Source organism: Mastacembelus armatus, chromosome 20, assembly GCF_900324485.2.
Source record: "Mastacembelus armatus chromosome 20, fMasArm1.2, whole genome shotgun sequence".
Classification (NCBI taxonomy): Eukaryota; Metazoa; Chordata; class Actinopteri; order Synbranchiformes; family Mastacembelidae; genus Mastacembelus; species Mastacembelus armatus.
The window spans coordinates 3,619,903-3,641,291 of NC_046652.1; the positions used below are offsets into that span (position 1 = coordinate 3,619,903).

General features: G+C 37.9%; 1 protein-coding gene across 1 annotated transcript in view; it reads right to left on the minus strand.

Moving 5' to 3' along the window:
• ofcc1 (orofacial cleft 1 candidate 1) overlaps positions 1 to 21,389 on the minus strand; it is a 73,341-nt gene that overhangs the window by 22,549 nt on the left and 29,403 nt on the right. Inside the window, exons 16-19 of the mRNA XM_026292851.1 lie at positions 10,901 to 11,152; positions 6,249 to 6,501; positions 5,690 to 5,853; positions 2,234 to 2,393 (exon numbers count right to left, since the gene is read on the minus strand). Of these exons, the coding sequence (XP_026148636.1) occupies positions 2,234 to 2,393; positions 5,690 to 5,853; positions 6,249 to 6,501; positions 10,901 to 11,152 (829 nt within the window). The remainder of the gene's footprint in view (positions 1 to 2,233; positions 2,394 to 5,689; positions 5,854 to 6,248; positions 6,502 to 10,900; positions 11,153 to 21,389) is intronic.

The following is a 21,389-nucleotide window of genomic DNA, read 5'->3' on the forward strand; positions in this document are numbered from 1 at the left end:
ATTTGCAGTGTGTTTCTGCATTTGGTTGTGTTTTCTTTTTATGCATTATGTTTTTTGGTGGTGTTGTCTTTTTGCAGTGCATTCCTGTATTTGGAAACATGAGTGGAAATGTGTAAATCCTACTGACACCAAATGAGGCATGTGAGAATCAAAAATATTGACACCTCATGGGTAAATTAGACAATATAACATTAAAAAGTTTCCACATTGCAAGCTAAAGTCAGAACAACAGCATATGTTAGAAAGTAACAGTTTAGTTGAACATCAACACCATTAACCATGTTGTGATTTTCAGTGGAACATAGCAAACACATTACCCACCAGTAATTTAGAAAGATGGCAACCTCTATCATATTCTGGGGCTCTCGATCATTGGAAAGCAGCACTTGTTTGGTCAGGTCTTCAACCTTGCCTTATGAAAGCACTTCGTTTCAGTTTTTGTTCTTCTGTTTAAAAGATCTGTGACTATACTGTTAGGTTTGTGTGTATGCTTATGAAAACTTGTGCTCCCTGTCTATATTATGTGCAAATGCCTACTATAGCATCTACACAAGATCCCACTAAATGATTGAGCAATCTTCAATGAAATATCTTTGGAAATTGGTTTCCACAGACTAATCAGGCCTGCTAGCCGAGTTTCTGTTTTGGTAATTATCTTGTACTAATTAGAATGAAGCTAAAGACCTCTGAGATGAATTCTCAGCTTTCTGAAATGTAACTAAAGAAAATTTAATCATTTAAAATGAGGCTATTCTATACATCCAGGGGTTAAAATTGGAATTTGTGAGAATGGGGGACCCTTGGCCGGTTCAAATGGGAGGGGGGATTCACAGCCTTTGTTGTCAACATGTTTTCATAGCAACCTACTGTTTCAGTAAAACAGTAGTTGCTATGGATTTTTCAGAGTAATAATGATGTATTGTTAATGTGGCTGAACTGAGCTTTTAAAGGAATTTGAGGGGAAAAAAAAGATTCACCTCTGAATTTTCAAAAGAGAATATTACAGCACAGGCATCTATCCACCTTGACAGTGGTGGATAATGCATTTATTCAGTAATTTATTCATGTAATTCAATTTATAGGTCAAAAACCCAGAGACCCTAACCAGAACGTGGGACTGAAAACACCCTCATTTACAGTGGTATTTCCCAGCTTCTGATTGGCTGAACCTGCCTGATCCAGGTAATCAACAGTGGGTAGGGCAGGGATAGTTGGAGAACAAGCAGTGCAGTGGCCCTCGAGGACAAGAGCTGCCCACCCCTGATCCAAAGTAACTCACAGGCTGAGTACAATAAATTGTGTTTTCATTAGGCTTCTGGGCATAGTTTATGTGGCCTTATATTTTATTTACTTGAGTGATAAGTTCCATATTTACAGTATCAGTACCAATATTATTCAATTTAAGCAGCAAAACCAAAAACCCCCTGTAATAAACCACTCAACAACCCAGAGAAAAAGTATTGTGGTTCCCCAGAAAAATCTATATTAGAACTTTAGCTGAAAAGGAAAATGTAGTTTCACTCTAGACACTGTGATTCTCTGTGTAGCCGCTGCCCTGTTTGCTTTGCAGAAATGCATCTAGATGAATAGGACCACAGTAAGATCACAATGCCACAGCAGAAGATTTAAGAAAGAAATGGAGTTACCATTGTTATACCATGTCAGTAAACTGTATACAGAACCTTCTTAAATATGGAGACACACTTATCGATCCTGTTGTTGTTTGGAAATAAAATCCAAGATAAGTAGTTACAATTTACATTTGTTTGGTCAGCATGAGGCGGCGTCTGAAAATTGATATTTTTAAGTGAAAAAAAAAAGTGTTAAGAGTTACCAACCCTGTTTTGCTGAAGCACATAAATGGCACTCTGTTGGAGCTCAGTGGAAGGCTTTGACCCAGTTTAAACCTGGCAGATTTACCATTTTCTTTGTGGTGACCACAGTGAATGTGGTATTGATGAACAGCATGATGCTATTGTATTTAAATTTAAATGACCTCTTTCAGAATCACATTCATACTACCACAGCCAGTCCTTTCCTTCAGTGTGGCATCATGGTGGAAACATCCTAGGGTTATGAACAACCAACTATAATTCCTTCCTTTCACATAAAACAGTCTAACAGATAAATAGCAATGACCTTTTGGCTCATTCTGTCCTTAAGAAAGTAGCCACTAGACTAATTAATCACTGCCTGAAGAGAGAGGAGAGTTAGAGTGCAATGATGTGCTTACCTTACGCCTCTCCCCACTGAAGCCTCTCCACTGCTCTGCCTTCTTGACAATGTAGCTCAGTTCCTGATTGGACAGTTCTTGGTCTTCGGGCAGGAAGTACATCCCATCTGAAGCACTAAGTCGTTGAAAGATGTCCAGCATGCGACCATCATTGTGAAATCTGCAAAGAACAGTGTGATAAAAGAAGTTAGAAAGAGGAAGTGAAGTGAGACCATACTGAAACATTATCTCTGCACTGTAAAGATGGCACAGGGTCAAATGTCTCTGCCTGAAAATAACTATGGCTAACTCAGTGCCAAACAGCATTATGTCCTCTTTTACTGTTATATTGACTGGGTTTTATGGAACAGGTCAAATCACAATGATCCCAAATTGCTGGATTGACTTATGAAACTAGTATTGATTACACCAAGCATATTTGCACTCACATAAAAGTCAATGTGAGTAATCAAACACAATGAAAGAGCAAAAGAAATCAAACAAATTGGTTTGTGAGTGGGAAGCACTTTGTTAACACAAGATGACTGTAACCATGTCTGTGTTTGGCTCAGTGTGCGTTTGTAAGGTTGTACATCTGTTAATGTGTGGGAGTCAGATCCTGGGATGTTCTTCGGTGTTAATGCTGAACCTCAAAGATGGCAGAGCAATAGACGTGCTGGTTGCAGATGTGTCTGGAGACACCAGCCTGAGTCACAAAAAAACGTTCAGCACAGCAGAAGGCATATTGATTCATACTTCCAGATGAGCTCACATCACCAAAGTGTTATTTTTCTTTTACCACACAAGGGTGCATGCAGCCAACCCCTAAAAAGAATCACCATGTCTGTAAACAATTGCCTTGGCTGACCATCAAAACCAGCGGACCTTGTGCCCTTCCATAGAGATTCTAGCCTGTCAGAGGGTAATCAACTCTCAAATAAAACCAACATCAAGAAGACAGGGATTTATACAAGAAGCTGGTACAGAGCTTTGAACTCAGCATCCCTCCCCATCACTCTTGGGAGAGGGATGTTTGTAGAATCTTGACCTCAGACACAGGAATAGCATGCATTCATTTTCATCTTACACTTGAACTGTTCTTCTCATTCATTTATGCACCCTCTCTCTTGGAGGAATTCACCATCTATGCATCTCTGTGCTTCAGAACAGACTCATTTCCTTGGTGTTCGAAGTGCCTATATATTGCTTATACGGTAGGTATGACCTAAATGATAATTATGATATTGCATCAATTCTTTTTTCAGTGTAGGGGTCACTATAAGTACATGTATTAACTTATGGAATAAATTTTACAGATCTTTCAGTTCAATTCAATTAAATATGCCAATGAAACAATTCAAGCTAGATTTCAAGAATTATGCAATGTACATTTCTGCAATCTACTACTTAACAATCAATCAATTAATAGGCTATATATTACTGATTTGATGCCAAACACAGAACCAAAATCCTAACTCCTAATCTTATACCAATATATGTGCAACCTGTTCACCCGATACCCTTTCATGCAGAAGCCTGCACAAGCACAGAAATACAGAGTAAGGAAATGCAAACTTTGTATTTTTTTTAGTAATGAACCTTGTAGTCATTTGGTTGTAAACTGCACCACCTTAAACTTAAAAATCACTTTTTGTTGATGTTTATGTAGTTTCAAAAGATATGTATGTGAATAAAGGCTACCTAAAATGTAATTAAAAAAGGATAACAGTCCATTCTATCTATACATATAGCTCAAGGCGTTTTTTTAGAAATAGGTCATGCTCTGTGTCAGAGCCCCTTCCTTGCAGCCAATAGGAAACTGTAACCCATAAAATTATCAGTCTCGCTTCAGCCTCATGGCCTACATTCACTACAAACCCGTGTGGCGGTTGAGTGGCAGAAGTCATTATTCCCGACTGCTGTTTTAATATTGTCCATTTAGCTGGAGCCTGATAAGCTTCCCGCTTACTGAAATTAGATGGCAACTCTCCTCGGCCGCCAATCTCAAACTGATTAATTCAAGAAGGGTTTTCTTACATTTTGAGCTGTTAATGGAATTTGGTCTTTTGTGAGGGCGGGAGAACCCACCTTGGATGAATACTAAGTTACACTATTTCGTAATGTATAACCTACCCTTCTACATTTTTTTACTTTCATGCTGCAAAACTTGATGTCCTTGTTTTTTTTTATAATTCAATAATTATCTTTTCTTCTTTTCCTTTCGGCTGCTCCCTTCAGGGGTCACCACAGCGAATCATCTGCCTCCATTTAACCCTATCCTCTGTATCCTCCTCACCCACACCAACTATCCTCATGTCCTCCTTCACTACATCCAAGAACCTCCTCTTTGGTCTTCCTCTAGGCCTCCTTCCTGGCAGCTCTAACCTCAGCATCCTTTTACTGATGTAATCACTGTCCCTCCTCTGAACATGTCCAAACCATCTCAATCAATAATTATCTTTTAAGCTGTAAATATGAAATCAGCTGTTCTGCAGTGCCCTCCTTTACTATGTGATGTCATTGTCCTGTACATTTTTTAATAATCACAATAAAGGCAACAGTTACGGTCCAGCTTTAGAGTGATTCATTTACATTGATGTTTTGTGTTTTCTGTTTGTCATAATTAATCAGGAAGTTTCTAACAGTTATACAGAAGGAAGGATTAGTAGAAAATAAATGCTAAAATACTGAACTAAAATCCCAATCCAAGCCTAGCATGGTTCAGAATGTCTGACCTCAATCTGCAAGACATAAGTGAAACACACAGCACACTAAGATCGAGTATATCTATTCAACACTATGTATACACAGTCCATTTCAATATGTATGAAACCTGCAGTGATACCAGCCATGCAAAACATTCAGCCTAATCGGATAATGTAAGGGGGTTAGACATTCACGCTATATCACAACACATCCAACTTTTGAATTAGAAATGCTTTCAATTTTCCAACCAGTTGCAGAGTATAGTATATTCAAAAAGGCAACTGTGTGTTACATGCATGTATTTCTGCTTTTGTGTCTGATAATTCAGTATGTGTGTAAATCTGTGAGGTTGATGCAAAGCTGCATAAGTAACCCCATGTGACTACACAATCAAAGTGGATTACATCAACATTTGTTTTCATTGTTGTTTTATGTGCTTTGAGGAGGGAAAAATGGTAGATGGGGTGGACAAAAGGCTGCGGTGGTGAAATGCGCTGCGTGGCTTTTCTTCACTAGCAATGTCAGAGTTAGCTCTTGACTTGAGCAATATGACAACAGAAGGAAATTGGATCCACTTGTGAGAACCAGAACTAAATGTACATGGATGTATGTTGATCTAGTTTTGAATGATATACAGTAGCATTGTCATTTTAACAGTGACACGTTTATCATCATTTTAATTACCAAGGTCAGCAATGTGAAAACAGCTAGTTTAGCCAGTTAGCTTGAACAATAAAGACTAGATCATCATTATCCTCCTGTGTGTCTCACCTGAGCAGGTAAATGGAGAGGATGGTCATGGAGAGCAGGAGTAGCACAGCATAAAGAAAGACAGTGATGATCACCCCCGCTGCACCTGACTGGTCAGTTCGATAGAAGTGCCAGTAAAGCTTGGCTGCATCACCCACTGGTGTGTCAGGAGAGTAGGTGAGACGCTGAGGACACAGATATTGAAAGAAAAAACAAAAAGACAAATATGTAGTCTAAGACTGTTAGATGTATACTGTAATACGGGAAAACAACTGTGTAATCTTTATGTTTATCACAAACATAATATAAAAGAGTGTTTTGGTCAGGCACAACCGTTACAATGCCATTTTCACTATTATTTAGGCATCTCATGTCAGATGATTCCCAACTGTGAAAAGTCCAAATTATTTCAATGTTCTTCATTAACAACATCCAACTCACTGCCAAAAAAAGACACCACTCTAACCTTGCCGTTTTCTTTCTCACCCTCTCCCCTCCCCTATTTTTTTGTATTCTAAAGTCACTTTGCCAAGATAAAGTGAACTATTTAAAGTGTGCAAGTTATTTTTAAGTGACTTACCCCGAGGACAGCGTCCACTGCAAAGACTGCCAGGGGGTCGAGGACTGTCCACACTCCCTGAGCCATGATAAACTTTGACGTGAAGGAAGGGAATGAGCCAAATATCTGTTGACAGCCCCATCTGATCAGAACCAGCAGGAACGTTACTGAATTCAAGGTCATGGGACCCACCACCACCATTGCCAGCTCCTCCCGAGTATGAAGCAAAGAACTCTGGTATACAAGGTCCACTGTGTGTGTGTGAAACTCAAATCTGGTGGGAGAAGAAACAAAATTGTGTGATAGGCATTTGTGTACACTGTGTGTGAACACCATGCATATGTCAGTATGAGTTTCAGATATTTGTGTTTGTGAGACGTTGCTCAAGGGCAACTACTTTATATATTTTATACATCATTCTGGTTTGTTTGATTGTATTTAATAGGTTTGATGACAACGTTACTGTTTGCTGTTTACTACTCTGTGCTCTGTAATTAATTAGTTATTTGTAATAAATAAAAACATTTTTTGTTTTTTTTGGTTTACAATCTGTAGTGACAGAGGCTTCAGAAAGTATGCAGACTGCGCAATCAAAGTGGATGATCAGGGATTTTTACTGATGCTACTCAAGGCACCGGATCATCGAAATGCTGAAACAGACACAGCCTCCCCAGTCTAGAAGTAGTGTGCACTCTGAAGCAGGTTTTCTTCAAGAACCTGTCCGTATTTTTTATTAGCCACCCTGTCTCTGCTGCTGAGAAGCATTATCATAGCATGGTTATACCACTAGGGATATTATTCTCAAATCAGACTACTTGACACAAAATCGACCTTCCAAAGCTAAAGTATCGCAAGATGTTTAGATATTTCACTTTAACACACACCAGAAAAAGAAATAAATAAATTACATGACCATTCTCAATGTGTTAACATAACAATGCCCTATCTCAGTATGTTGAATTTTTGTGTTTGCCTATCCATTAATGCAACCATATGCAGTTTGCGCCATGTTGAAAGTGATATGTAAATGTTGATAGGTCGGAATTGTAGAAAAATTTAGATCCTTTTGTGCTCTCTAATTACAGACCAATGTTGCCTTTTATATCAAAGGTTTAAGAGAATATAGTTTTTACCCAACTACAGTCTTTTCTAAGTGACAATGGGATTGAGGAGAAATTTCAGTCTGGATTTAAATCAAAGTATAATACTGAGTCAGTCTTATTAAAAATTAGTAATGATATTTTATTGGCCAGGGATGCAGGGGATTCTGTTTTAGTGGTGCTTTTAGATCTCACTGCTTTTGATCCAGTCAATCATGGAATTATTATCGTGTGGAACAGTGTGTGGGAATACATGGTATTGTTCTTAACTGCTTTAGGTTATATCTCACCTATAGAAGCTTCACTGATAATATTGGTAACTAATCCCTTTCAGCCCCCTTTCCTGTGGCATCCCTCAAGGGTCTGTCCTTGGTCCCCTTTTGTTTTCTTTGTACATGCTTCCACTATGATGTGTCTTTTAGAAACCTGGCCTCTCTTTTCGTTACTATGCTGATGATATTGAGATTTATTTACCTTTAATGGCCATGAGAGGCATGTCCTACCAGTCACTTCTTGACTGTCTCTTAGACCTAAGAACATGGGGCTGGTGTGTGATTTTTTTAAATTAAACAATTGCTTTTTAATATTACTGACAATGACTTTAGCCTTTCGACTTCTCACCTGAAGATGACCATAAAAAATCTGAGGATAATATTCAATAGTGAGCAAGGTCAAGTCAATTCTCTCTTTTAAAGATTTTGAAATAGCAATTATTGATTGATTATTGCAATGTCCTATACTTTGGTGTGAATCAGTCCCTTTCTCATGTCTGGATGGTTCAAAACGCAACAGCTCGACTTTTAACTAATGCATGGAAATTTGAGCATATACCCCTTTTGGCTTCTCTTCACTGGCTTCCAGTTCATTTTAGAATTGATTTTAATTTAATGATTTTTGTTTTTAAAGCCTTTAAATATCCTGTCTCACTGATTTTGTGCAGTGACACAAACCAACTAGATCTCTTTCTTAGATCATCAGGTCATTACATTCTAGAGGTACCTAGGGCCAGATATACCCACTGAGGTGACTGTGCTTTTGCCACTGCAGTTCCTGAGCTTTGGAGTACTCTGCCTCTCAATGTTAGAGCACCTCCGGATTTGGCTTCTTTTAAATCTTTACATAAAATTTATTTTCCTTGGCTTTTAATACATTGTAGAGTTTGATATTTTCTTTTAATTCTTTTAAAATTTTTAAAAACTGTGTATTATTTATATTACTATGTTGCATTTTGTAATTATTTTTTTTAGATATTTGAAGATTTCATTCTGTCTATGTAAAGTAATTTGGTCATCTGGATGTTGTTTTTTAAAGCGCTATATAAATAAATTTGATTTGATTTAATTTGATTTGAACTAGTATGATTGCTGTCACAACTTTCACAACCAGGATCCTCATTCTGACATGAAGCCAACACCTTCAGATGTCGTCAGATTAATGACAAGAAGTGCATGTCTGAAAAGGGCTGGCCATTCTGTTTAGATAGATGTCTTTTCAGCAGGTTTTCCCATCTCTGCAGAGGATTTTGATTCTTGTTCAACTCTCTGTCTCAGATTAATCATATGGCCACCTCTAAGAAGAGTCCTGATGGTCAAAAATTCTTACCTTTCACAAGTGTGGCCACTGAACTCTTGTTCCTTGCCCTGATCTTTACCTCGCCATAGTTTTATTACAACGGCCTACAGGGAGTTCATTACACTTCATGGTTTGGTGTTTGTGCTGATATGAAGTGTCCACTCCATTCACCAGTCACATTTGGATTCTAGTCAAGTATTAGACACATTTCAATGAATATTAAAGTAAACAGGATGTACCTGAGCATAGTCTGAAGTTCCACCACATGGAGTCTGAATATTTATGTAAAAGAGAACTTTCAGTTTTTCATTTTCAGAAATAATGTTTTCAATCTGGAGAAAATTATTTCTAAGTCACAATGTATTAAAATAGAGTATAAATAAATGAATAAATAAAACTGACAGGTGTTACAAGTAAAAGTATTAACCTGTGCTGTTACATGACAGAGCATTTCCATGCTCCTTCTCTATTGACCACAAGCCTCATGAGTTTCTTAATCTTCCCATCAGTTAGGAAGTGGTAGAGAGAGGAGAGGTCCAGTTTTTGCTCATTAATTTTCATCTGATCTGTTGAAAGTGATGCGTCTCCCAGATTCTGTCCATTAATCTGACAGAAGAGGTCCATTGGTGTTTTATCTGAGGCAAGTCTGACAACACACAGCTTTGGTCTTCCACAAGTCGTATTAGAGTAAAATATAGATTACATCACTGGATGACCAGTAAAGAAGATGTTAATGTCTTATTTTTTGTAACTTTTGACTACAAATCCAGGTATTACAGAGAAAAGCTGGTGAATAAACTGTCCACCACACCAGTCAATCAAGGACCACTTGGCAGATATTACATTACATTTTCTCAAGTACTGCTTTTAGTGCAGTTTTGAGGTAATTGTTTTTTTTTTACAGATATATTTCTATTTCATATTATCATACTGTGTTGTTCTACTCCAGCACATTCCAAAGAGAAATTTTGTACCTTTTACTGCTCTGCAAGCATATAAAATATAGCAAAAACCCAAAAGGAAAACAAACAATATTGGCCCAAACTGCTGCTTGCACTTGGTCATCAAACTAGCCACTCTGACTGTCACTTGGTCTCGCTCTCTCACTTTCACTGGGAAACCCCCAGCTCTGGTCATTGCATGGAGAGAGAAATGCTCGGAGGGAGAGCAGCAGATTCAGACATGTGGAAGTTGTCATCCACATTGACCCCCTCTGTTTTTACATTTTCATTTTTTCACCTCCAGTCCGTCCCCTCAGTCCATCATTTTTTTTACACCTAGCCACATTTGTTTATCCTTCTTCTTTCTTCTATGACTTTCCATAATTTAATGTGTGATGTTTGCACCCTCTTGTCATTGTAATAAAAACTTGCCTGTATGCATGTTTGCAGCCAGTTCTTTTTATTGTGATGAATTAAATCAGCACCATATGCCACTGAGATGTGATTTAACAGTTCTGTGGTATCTTATTGCTGTTTATTATCAACGCACCAAATAATAACAATAAATTCCTTCCAAATAATGTAGCCTTTTGGGACTTAAAGCTGTGTGGTGAAATCAACAAACTCCCCCAGCAATGGTTTGTTAATATTGAGAGAGTCTTGTTAAAATGTTAATGGGGGAATTCCAAACAGATGATTTTGACGTATCCAGCATGCACATTTGCCAAAACACGTATTCAGGCACACTGCACATCCTCATTCTCTCCAATGCTGTTTGCTGTGCTGACTTCCTGTTTCATCACAACCATACTTTGCATGTATTTCTGCAATTTGCCTATATTGCTTCAGTAATCTATGTATGTATCTGTCCTCCATGTAAATACATTTATGTTAGGAAGAGATGTGTGTAGGCTACTCTAAAAGTGTCTGTAGTTTTGCTCTTTTTGTGCGTATGTGTATTCTTACTCCCTCCCCTGTCCATACGTGTATGTGTGTGTGTGTGCGTGTGTGTGTGTGTGTGTGTGTGTATGACGGGCGATATCAAAGGAAGCAAACTCACTTGTTGACAGGAACTGCTATGGCCTGGAGGTAGAGCCACTGGCTGCAGTAATGCAGGTAGAGCCTCACAAACCACATCAAAGCCAGCAGCAGTATAATGAGGCTGAGCTGCCGAATGGAGCCACGCCAGCTAGTATGCGGCTCTTGTTGCCGCGGCAACGGCAGGCCCAGCTCAGATGGCAACATGCGAAGGGCCAGGTAGACTCGGTCAGACAGGTGTGAGTGGCAGGTTGCAGGTCCAATCAGCGCTGATCTGATTTTAGACACACCACACAACACTTTTTTTAGATTAAAAAGAATTTTAAACACAACAATAAATATGAATGTAATGTATATGAGTGAAAAACTGAAGAATGAATGCCATTTTATTTCTTTCCATTCATTTTTTTCATATTATTTTACATTACATTTAGAGCTAGGTAGCTTGAACACAAAAATAATTAGGCAATGAAGACAGTGTCACATAGTGTCAGTGAAGATTATTTGAACAGAAACATGTATAGACATAAAGTACCCCTCATCAGACACATATAATGCAGTGTAATGACATGTATTTTGTGGTTACAGTACAAATGTATCCTTTTCTTTACATTATAGTATTTTATCACTATCAGATGCTGTAAACATTAAAGATGGGGAAATGTAATACAAAAGTGGCCACACATTCATGCAAGTACACAAATGTACTCAGATACACACATGCACACACAAACAGATAGTAATCCCTTCGAGCAGTGCTCAGCTTCCCTGAGCACCTCTGCCTCCTCTGTGGGGCCCTTTGTCAGGCCTGTTCAACTATTCCCTTTCATATAGAGGGCACAGATGGAGCAGTGGAGGCGAGAGGAGGAGAGGAAGGAAAGGAAAAGGGAAAATGAAAATACTTTAGACGTGGCATGTTATAGCTTCCATAGAAAACACCATATATAGCACATACGATACTGTACAGTATGCGTCTGTGTGTGAAGTAAATTAGTGGTTACAGCACTTAGACCTGCATATACTTGTATTGTAATATGTAAAGTCAACACAAACAGACACTTAGGACTTCTACTGTCTGGCTGACACTAATTAGACCAAGACTACTGTAGGTATATCCTGAAGAGCTATAGTTAGCATCACAGAGTGTGACTCAAGGCCTTTGCCTGTGGACATCCCTGTGTCTCACCACTTTGTCCCAAAGCACAGTTGGAATTCACTTTGTAGTGTGTATCTAGGGAAATTGGTACATTGCCTAAAGAAAAAAAAAAAACAAAACAAAACAGAATCAACATCAGTTGTATTGCTTTCTCCTCCACTCGCCAAATAATTAGGATAGACTTAAAGCAAATGCAGCATTGCATTTTCTTCCGTTTGTATTCCTGATGAAATACAAGCAGTCACACAGTTGCATTTAAAACAAGAGATTGTCTTTGCTGTTCCCTGTGTGTAGTGAGCACGCTCTCTGAAGTGTTTTTTTGTTGACGTTATCAAGTTCCTTTAATGATTCATACAAGACCAGCAGCATACACTGCAAAAACTTGGCTGAAAAAGAGTCACAGCAGTGAGGACGCTGTCATGAAAGTCAGTTAGTGATCAGTTCTGTGGTTGAGAATTTAGGCCGTCCAGATTGTTCCACTGTAAACATATTCAGGAGGTTTGCTGCCTGAGGTCAGTGAGAGGTACATACAACATAATTTATGCAGTAGGATTGTACAGTAGATTACATCGCATCTATTACTTTTTCATAATGTGGTACTGTTGTTTTTAGTACACGACTTTTAATGCTACATTAAAGTAGCAGCACGTGGAAAAGAACAGATTGCCCCATTTTTATGATGGGGGGCATTTTATTCAGTTTTTCTGTCATATGGACAATAAAGTTAATTTAAGTCTCCTGAACTTTTAAATGTAAATATATCAGCCTTTCAGTCAACTGCAAGAATAAATAAATAAATCAATAAAAAAGTAAATAAATAGCTACGATGATAAATGTGTGCAATTCCAATGTCAGGTGTAAAGATGATAATATCCAAGCAATTTGTCTCTATTAAGATTCTGAACAAGCCTTCATTCTGTTCACAGCTTTATCATGACTTGCTTTATCACTATATGGTATAAAACTGCTTCCCATGTCTGCAAAAGTGGAATTACAGAGTAGACAAAAAAGCAGTGTGTCAGAGACACAGGCAAGATGCTACCCTGTCAAGTGGCATTAAACGAAAACAGCAAATACAACATGACACCCATCTTTCATATAATGAAGATATTGATGATGCTTGAAAGAGGAATATTTTTAGACGTCTGTCATGGCATCTTCCAAAGGAAACTGGTAACATGCGGTGAAACTGTTATCACTACTGAATTGATTTCATTATGGCACTTCCAATTACAAAAGTACAATACAGGAAAAAAAAGGAAAGGCAGGAGTGGAGGTGTGGGTCTTTTTATCTTGCAGGAAAGAAGGAGGTTTCATTCCAATATCACAGCTTGTCCCCTGAACGACTGATAGCATGTGGCATAGCAGGACAGAGATGAAACTAACCATTTCAACAGGCATGCAGTTGCACATAATACTAGATTTTAATTGTAGTTTATAGGATTCTGTGAAATCTGGGCCAGAAGCTGTTCCCTCATTATCTTAGTTCTGATATGTTTGTTGTTCATTCCCATGATATCAAAACACATTGCACAAGGACTCATCATCCTCTCTAAACCTTGCCAGAGTGTGTCAAGGCCTTTAAATCAAATCTGACTAGCGTATATCTGTCAACCAATGAAGCAAGAACAATGTCCTGAACTGTTTTTTCCAGGCTGTGTCCCTAAATGTTGAACAGCATAACAACAAATGAAAGCTGTGCTCTTAAAAATAGCACAAAGTGAATAGCAAGTACAGACAAGTATCAAACCTTTAAGACACCATGGGTAATGAGTTATGGAGGGGCAGGGGAAGGAAAGGAGTACAGTGGGGTGTTACATTTTAAATAGCAGATTTATGATGAGAAGGCTCCAGGGCCATGGAGAGTGAAGGTAACTCTCAGATTCTCTCTGCATAGCCCTGATGGTTTAAACCCTCCAGTCGAAGGCCACTTAAAGAATTGGACTTATCCCTTTATTCTGAGGATTAAGTTATTTTCTGTCATTTTTCTTATTTGGGCCACTGGCATTGTTTATAAATGCACTAAAACCACACATTTTTCTGCATATTTGAAAAATGCATTGCTGTTAGGAAAATAGATAAAGCAAAAAATACAGTGTGAAAAGAGACTTAAAAGATTGACAGATAATGTTATTTTCTCAATGGCCTAGATGATGAGTGTTGTGGTAATTATGCAAGTGTGATTATCTTAGGTGTCAAAAAACTAAATTGAAGATACCTCAACTTAGTCTAAGTTCACTTTTGAATAGTGTCTAACATCTGTCTTCTGTGTGTTATAAAACATGGTTCTTTCTAAGTCTTTATTTAGGCATAGTGGGGGGAAAGTTTGTATTAAAGTTCAGCTCTTGTAAACATATGAAACTTAGGGAAGTTAAAATTCAAGCTAACTGAGAATGTGTTCCATACAACTGCTATCATGACATATGAACTAGCTAAGAAGAAATGTCAGAAAACCATGAGAGCATTGAATGACATTCTACCATTTCTAAGCTTGAGTCCTGATGCTATGAATATTTGTGTTTTGATGTAAATACATAAATATGCAGACGTGAGACACAGCACAAAAATTAATGTCACCTACCCACAATATAAAAATTAAGAATAACTGCATATGTATTGCATTTATGCAGAAGCACACATACCTCTGTAAGGACTGGCATTGCACAGGTGTGGCAAATACAGTACAATGCAGGAAGCTATAAAACCCCACAAAGTGGAAATCACATAGAAACCCACTCCCACAAGATATAGTAAATGATAATCATTGGTACTGTGCTGGTATTATTTTCCAAAGCATCCAGGATATGTGTGTGTATAAAAACAGGTTGAACAGAGCAGCATTTTATGCCTTCAAGGCTTTTAGATAATTGAGTAAATTTTATATCATCTTGGGAGAAATTTTATTTATATATTAAAAAAAAAAATCTAAAAAAAAATCATTTCAAATTTAAATTTGTGCTCTCTCTTTCTCACTCTCCTTTATTATTTTATTTTTTACACTCCCAAGAAGAATTACATTATAATTTGGGTGCTTTAAATGCAGAGTTTTCTGAAACCCCGACAATGCAAGAATACTCTACATACAGTGTGCGTTCATTTCATTGACAAAATGGGTGCACAGTGGCAGGTTTTTGGAGTGTAGTTAAAAAATAATAATGGAATAGTGTCTCAGCTGCAGAACTGGAGTCCATGATTATGTAATTAAAAGTATATGGATGCACCACCAAATTATCAGAATTATTTGCAGCTGACAAGAGAGAACAGCATAATCAGAAGCAGTGAAAAAATATGTTCCACTTGATTAGGAGCCCATGTTTGACTAATAGCTGGCTTCTCATTTTAACAATGCCAGGGAGGTTCTCACGTGCTGGCAAACATAACATGGCTATGGAAAGTACTCAGTGTTGTTGATACTTTCGACGCATAGTGCACATGGAAATTACTGCTACAAAGATTGCCAAAAGTTGATATTTTGAGATAATGCAAAAATACAAAAGGAAAACCTTAATGTGTAATTTTTTATGTTTTAAGTTTCTTTCCTGCAACAACATGATAATTTGTGAGATTTACAAGTGCAGATAGAAAGACAGAGCCAGGTAAGCTGTTTCCAGACCTTGTTGAGCTAACCAGTTGCTGGCGGTAACTACATATTTATTACACAGATATGAAGATATCACAAACTATAACCCTCAGCAAGAACAGAAATATATTTTCAGACTATTTCATTGTGTAACAAACTGACATACCATCCCACTGTTTCTTCTATTATGACAAAGAAAAACAGGATGTTTCTAATATCCCTGCAATGTGGTAAGCTCTAATGACGAAACTCAAAGCTCGGATGCTAAACATTTACACGTTTTACCACTAACTTGGCTGTGAATTAAATTTCTTATACACAGCAATACTCTGAAGCTAACAGCCAAAGGACCATTCAGAAGCATCAGTTTGTTAAGTCATAACCCAGCTTTGTCACTCCTGCACTGGCCAAACAAATAATCCCTCCTCCATAAATATGTTTTGGCCTCCTCACACACCTTGGAATAGTTTAGATGTGTACATGAGGTAGCCGTTTCACTGCCGTGCAACATGTGGCATTTTTATGGAGCGCCTAACATAGCACGAGAGGGGATTAAAACATGGAAATGGCAGGTCCCTTGGTGTGCAATAAAATAGGGTGGAAATATTTCAAATGCAGATGCACCTGGGATCAACAAACACACAGGGACTTCCCAAGCACATTAAGCACACAGCTTCTTAAGCTCACACCGTAGTTTTACCAATAAATAGGTTTTCTTTTTTTCTCTATAAACTTTTTGGAGCATTGAGAAAAGACACATACTATGATGTCAGTAAATGTGTGATACAACCAATGATTCATGCAGGACAAATAGTAAATGTACCAAAGAGAGCTATCCATTCATCAATTTGGGTGAGGCGTACAGGGAGGAGTGCGACTGGACCTCCTGAGAGTTGCATCAGTATTTAAATGGATTTCACTTCTCTGACCTTGCCTCATAACTGCAGGACATTTTCACCAGAGAGATAGAGACAGAGAGAATGAAGGAATGAGTGGAGAAAATTAGAGGTGGAGAAAGTGCAATAAGGACAGAATTAACAGGAGAGACAAAATAATTATGAGCCAGATATGATTAATATATGTTACATGTGTACGCAGAGTAGTTAAGTACATAATGGACACAAGTTAAAGATGTGAGATTGGTACTGTAGATCTCAAATCAATATTCCTTTTCTCAGGTCAGGTAGTCAGATTATGATTATTTATCATGTTCTCTCTTTCTAGAGTCAAAGTGTTTTGACTTTTAGCTTTTTCCTTAAAAATAACCATAATCTGAATGTTTTTGAACTGCACTATCAGCACTACTAGGGACGTCTTCTAAAAGTGTATTGTTTTGCATTGTTTTTTTAAAAGAGATCAATGTTGCCTATAAAGCCAGCACATTACAGCATCAATGACAGGATAAAACCCGGATGCAAACATAAGTAGACGAATAATAATTTGATGAGTAATGGTAAATGGGTAAATGGTCACAGTAAATGGGGTTTGGACTTGTGCTGAACTGACTTTCTATTGTATGTTTTCATAAATGTCACACATCTTATATAGAGTATACAGTAGCTACAATTAAATGGCAAATTGTTTACTATGGTGGGCTGTTTCTGTACTAAAGAAGCATGTTCTATACGTATCATAAAATGCCATTCAACATCAGCATAAACTACATTTAATTAAAAAAAACACTTCAACTTCGTGAAGGATTTATTTCATGGCTATTTAATTAATACTGTATTAGATTTTTTTTTGTAGCTAAAAAAAAACCTGCCATCCTGGTGTTTATATAAAGGCTAAACTATGCACCAAATTCTGATTACATCTACAGCTTGTCAGTTATATTATTAGAGCTGCATGTCAGTGATGTTTTGCTAATACTCCATATTTATTTGCACAGGTTGCAGTGCATTAGTCAATTTTGAACAGTTGTTTGTTGACTTTTGTCATTGTTTTTATGTGTTTCAATTAGAATGGTGAACAAGTAATTGCAGATAAAAAAAAAGAGGAGCGCAAGGGAAGCAGGACCTCTGACCTAGCTCTCTTTTTCTCTCGCACACACAATCTCTCATGTACAAAGTCTGTCATATGCTCTCATGTATAGTCACCTATCTAGCTGAACCCCACTCCCCTTTCCTCTCTTACATGAGTGTGGGAAACATTTATTTGACCCAGACCACCAATGGGACCACAGTCAGCTCTGAGTGACACCCACATCACTGCAGATTAACCAATCATATTACAATGTTAGCCTGTCAGGCAGCTGACAGCTCTGATTTCCATAACGGAAGCAGCACTTTGATTGTGTATGTGTGTTTCTGTGAGATCCGAAATGACCCAGGGCGTCTGGCAGCACAAAAGCCTAACATGTGCACTTGGGCTATGGTAGCCAGGAGCCTCTTTCACACATGCATGCACACACTCGTGCATGGACGATATGCAGACACAGTCCTGCCCCCTCAGCACAGGAAAGAGACCTAAAAAGATCTAGAAACCCAGAGGTGAACAGTACTGCCATCTCCACCCACCTCTTACCAGCATTACATCAGAATTGATTGACCCTTGCACTGAGTTGTGATTTGGAGCTGCAGCATGCAGTGGATTGACAGCCTGGAAATAGTTGTTATTTTAGGCAGTTTTTTTTTCTGTTTCTCTGTCTGTTACTGCGAGCTACTTTTTTTTCCCATTGTGGTAATGTTTCTCCTTTAGCAAAGGAATGACACTGCAAGGTGCATGGTATCAGTGTTTTATGCACGTGTACCATAGACAAGTTCAGATGAGCAGCCGTGAACAATACAACTGTACACTTTGCTGCTGATCTTACACTTGAGTATGCACACAGACAACAGATGGAGGGTACAGAAAGGCAGAGACACACAGTGAGTGAGTGCTCTGATAGGCTCAGTTGGGGGAAACGGGTGGAGTGGAACGTTGGTCCCCAACGAGGCAAGCTAACTGGGGGAAATTAGGTCAGTGTGTTCCCTCTGACTCCACAACAAGAACAGCCTGTGTGTACGTGCGTGTTTGTTTTGCTGGTGCACCTACAGTGCCATACTGCACCACTGTAATAGCATACTGTGCAGGTCCATGCTTGTTTGCATACGTTTGTGCTTGCTGCTCACTGGCATGTCAGTGAATGTGCTATCAAAGGTCAGGCCTGATTTCAATACAGGTGATAATTATATCCACAGCAATTATGCCTACAATTCAGTTTTATTCCAAATTTACCAATAATGTTTGATAACTAGGTCTGAAGCTAAACTCTTTAACTGTATTTATTTTTACTCATCACTCATCTAATTGAAACAGAAAACTAGGATGTAACTAATCATAACATTATAATCAGTAACAAAATAGTTCTGAAAATGAAACAAGCGAATAAAGGTTAAGCGACATTTAATCCCCAAATGGTCATACAGTCTTTTGGAATAAAAGCTTGGGGAGCAGATGGAGTCAGTTCTGCAGTCATTTGGCCTCCAGAGGATGAGGCTGTTCTTCAAGCCTACCTCCCACCCAGCTTTTTCTTTACTCTGTCTATCTCTCTGTTCTTGTCTCCTGATCAGGACAAGTTACACATCCTATAATTGATATGAGATTTAGGGGGTATATTTCAATGTAATTAGAATCTTGATAATTGGACTAATTAGATCTAATTGCTATGTGAGAATGACTTTGATTAAAACAGGTTTCTCTCCTAAAAAACCAGATGAGAAAAAATAGTTGAGTAACATTGATGAGACCCAGCACTACAGCTAACTGACATCATCATGGATGCATAGAAATCAAAATCTGTATGATTAATAACACTTGACAGTTTGTTTTCCTAAAGACAAAAACCGGTGTTAGTATGCAAGTGATATGCAATGTAATGAATTTTATAAAGCTTAATTGCAAGTTAGGAAAACAATAGGTCATCACCGGGCTGTGTACTATTTCAACTATTTCAATCTGAGCATGTTTACCTTTGCTAGAAGGTGTTGCCACACCATCCAAAAGTACTAAATTGGCTCTATCGAATTACAACAGCTGTATTAAATCAGATGCTTTGATTTGCATCAGAGCTATAGAAATGAGATAATGATGTTCAAAATTATGTTTGTAGACATAAAATGAGGTAAATATCTAGATGGAAGGGTGGCATCAGACTTTTATGCATGTTCCAACAGAAAGCAGTAAAAGACAAAAAGAAGAACCCTTCCTTACTTGTTTTAATCGTCTTTTTATTTTGTGTAATTTTCACTTTATTCAAATTACACAAAATAAACAGAATAAAATCATTAATCCCAGGAAAAGAGACAGGGGCTGATCCTGGCCTTTAAAATAATAATAATAATTATAACTAGAATTTAAAAAAAACCTTTAAATACAAAATACTATGAATTAATTAATTAAATTATGTATGTATATAGATTCCTGAGCATTGCTTTTAAAAAGCCCTGTAAGATTTTCATTTATCTCTGGTTTTGAAGACTGTGATCACCTTTTGTTTGTGGAAAATAGGAGGTGTTAGTGATGCACATGTGGCTGTGCATCATCTTAACTTTTAATACTCCTTACAATAACTGTACCAATATCATTTTAATTTAGGACAGTTGATAGACAGGTGAGTTCTTAACATCCCATTGTTATATGTTATACACCCACTGCCACGTCCTGCAATGTATACATACAGTACAAAATATTACATTTAGGCCTCCTGAATACAAAGTGAGATGTGTTCTTCTTATAAGTGTCGGTACAGTGGAGCTCTCTAAGACATTAGCCTACTTTATGTCAATACATCTGTGGGTATTTATTTTACTTTGTGAATAAAGCACTCCCAACTGTGACATTCTGGAAATGAATGCATTGTGTTAAAGCTTTTGTGTGATTCTCAATCTATTCTAAATGAATCTTACTGTTTCTAAGTGTTTGCTTAATAATACATGAGCATCTGATTTGCACATTTGTGTCAGGACACCTTAAAAAATCCTCAATCAGCTCAGTCTCTAGTGGCTCAATAGATGGCAGTAATATCCCTCGATCATTGCAGTATGAAATCTCATACCACATAAAGTACATGTATACCCAGACATGTGTGCGCAAACATACTGTGCCTTCACCCACACACACACACACACACACACGATAGGCACATACTGTAAACACAAACATGGTACTGTGTGCAGATGCATACAGACACACATCAGTCAGTCCTCAGGTAATGTAGAGAAGCCCAGAATAAGTTAAACAGTGGGAGACATGGGTGATAGCTTTGAGACTGCAATCTCTTTACTTCATTGTAAAAGCCAACATTTGCACCATATCTTTGAAATGCTCTGATTAGACAGGGGCAGAAAAGCAGATTTAGCTCAGAGATGTGTGTGCAGTGTGCTTCTACATATTAACTCAAAAGCAGCAGCAGCACCATAACAGGGTATCATGAAGCAGCCAGTACAGTTCATACCTATGACAGACAGCAATGCCTCATCTTACAGAACCAAGCAACTGCTCAGAGGTGAAATGCGAAACTATGAATAATCGTGAAAACCATTTAATTGTGTCGCTTTGTGTGCAGTCTGCCTGGGCTCTATGTTCGTTTTTTATTCACTCTCCCTCAAGATAGTCCCTCTGTCGTCATTTGTTGGCAGGATACGCTGGTAATCATTTGAATTCCCCCAGTATGTTCAGAAGATGTCAGGGAGTAGTCTCTGATCTTGTTTAATATGTGACCAGCAGCTATAAATTACCAACTCCCAGAAATGAGGAAACACGGGTACTTTTAAATCTCCAGGGAGAGCTCTG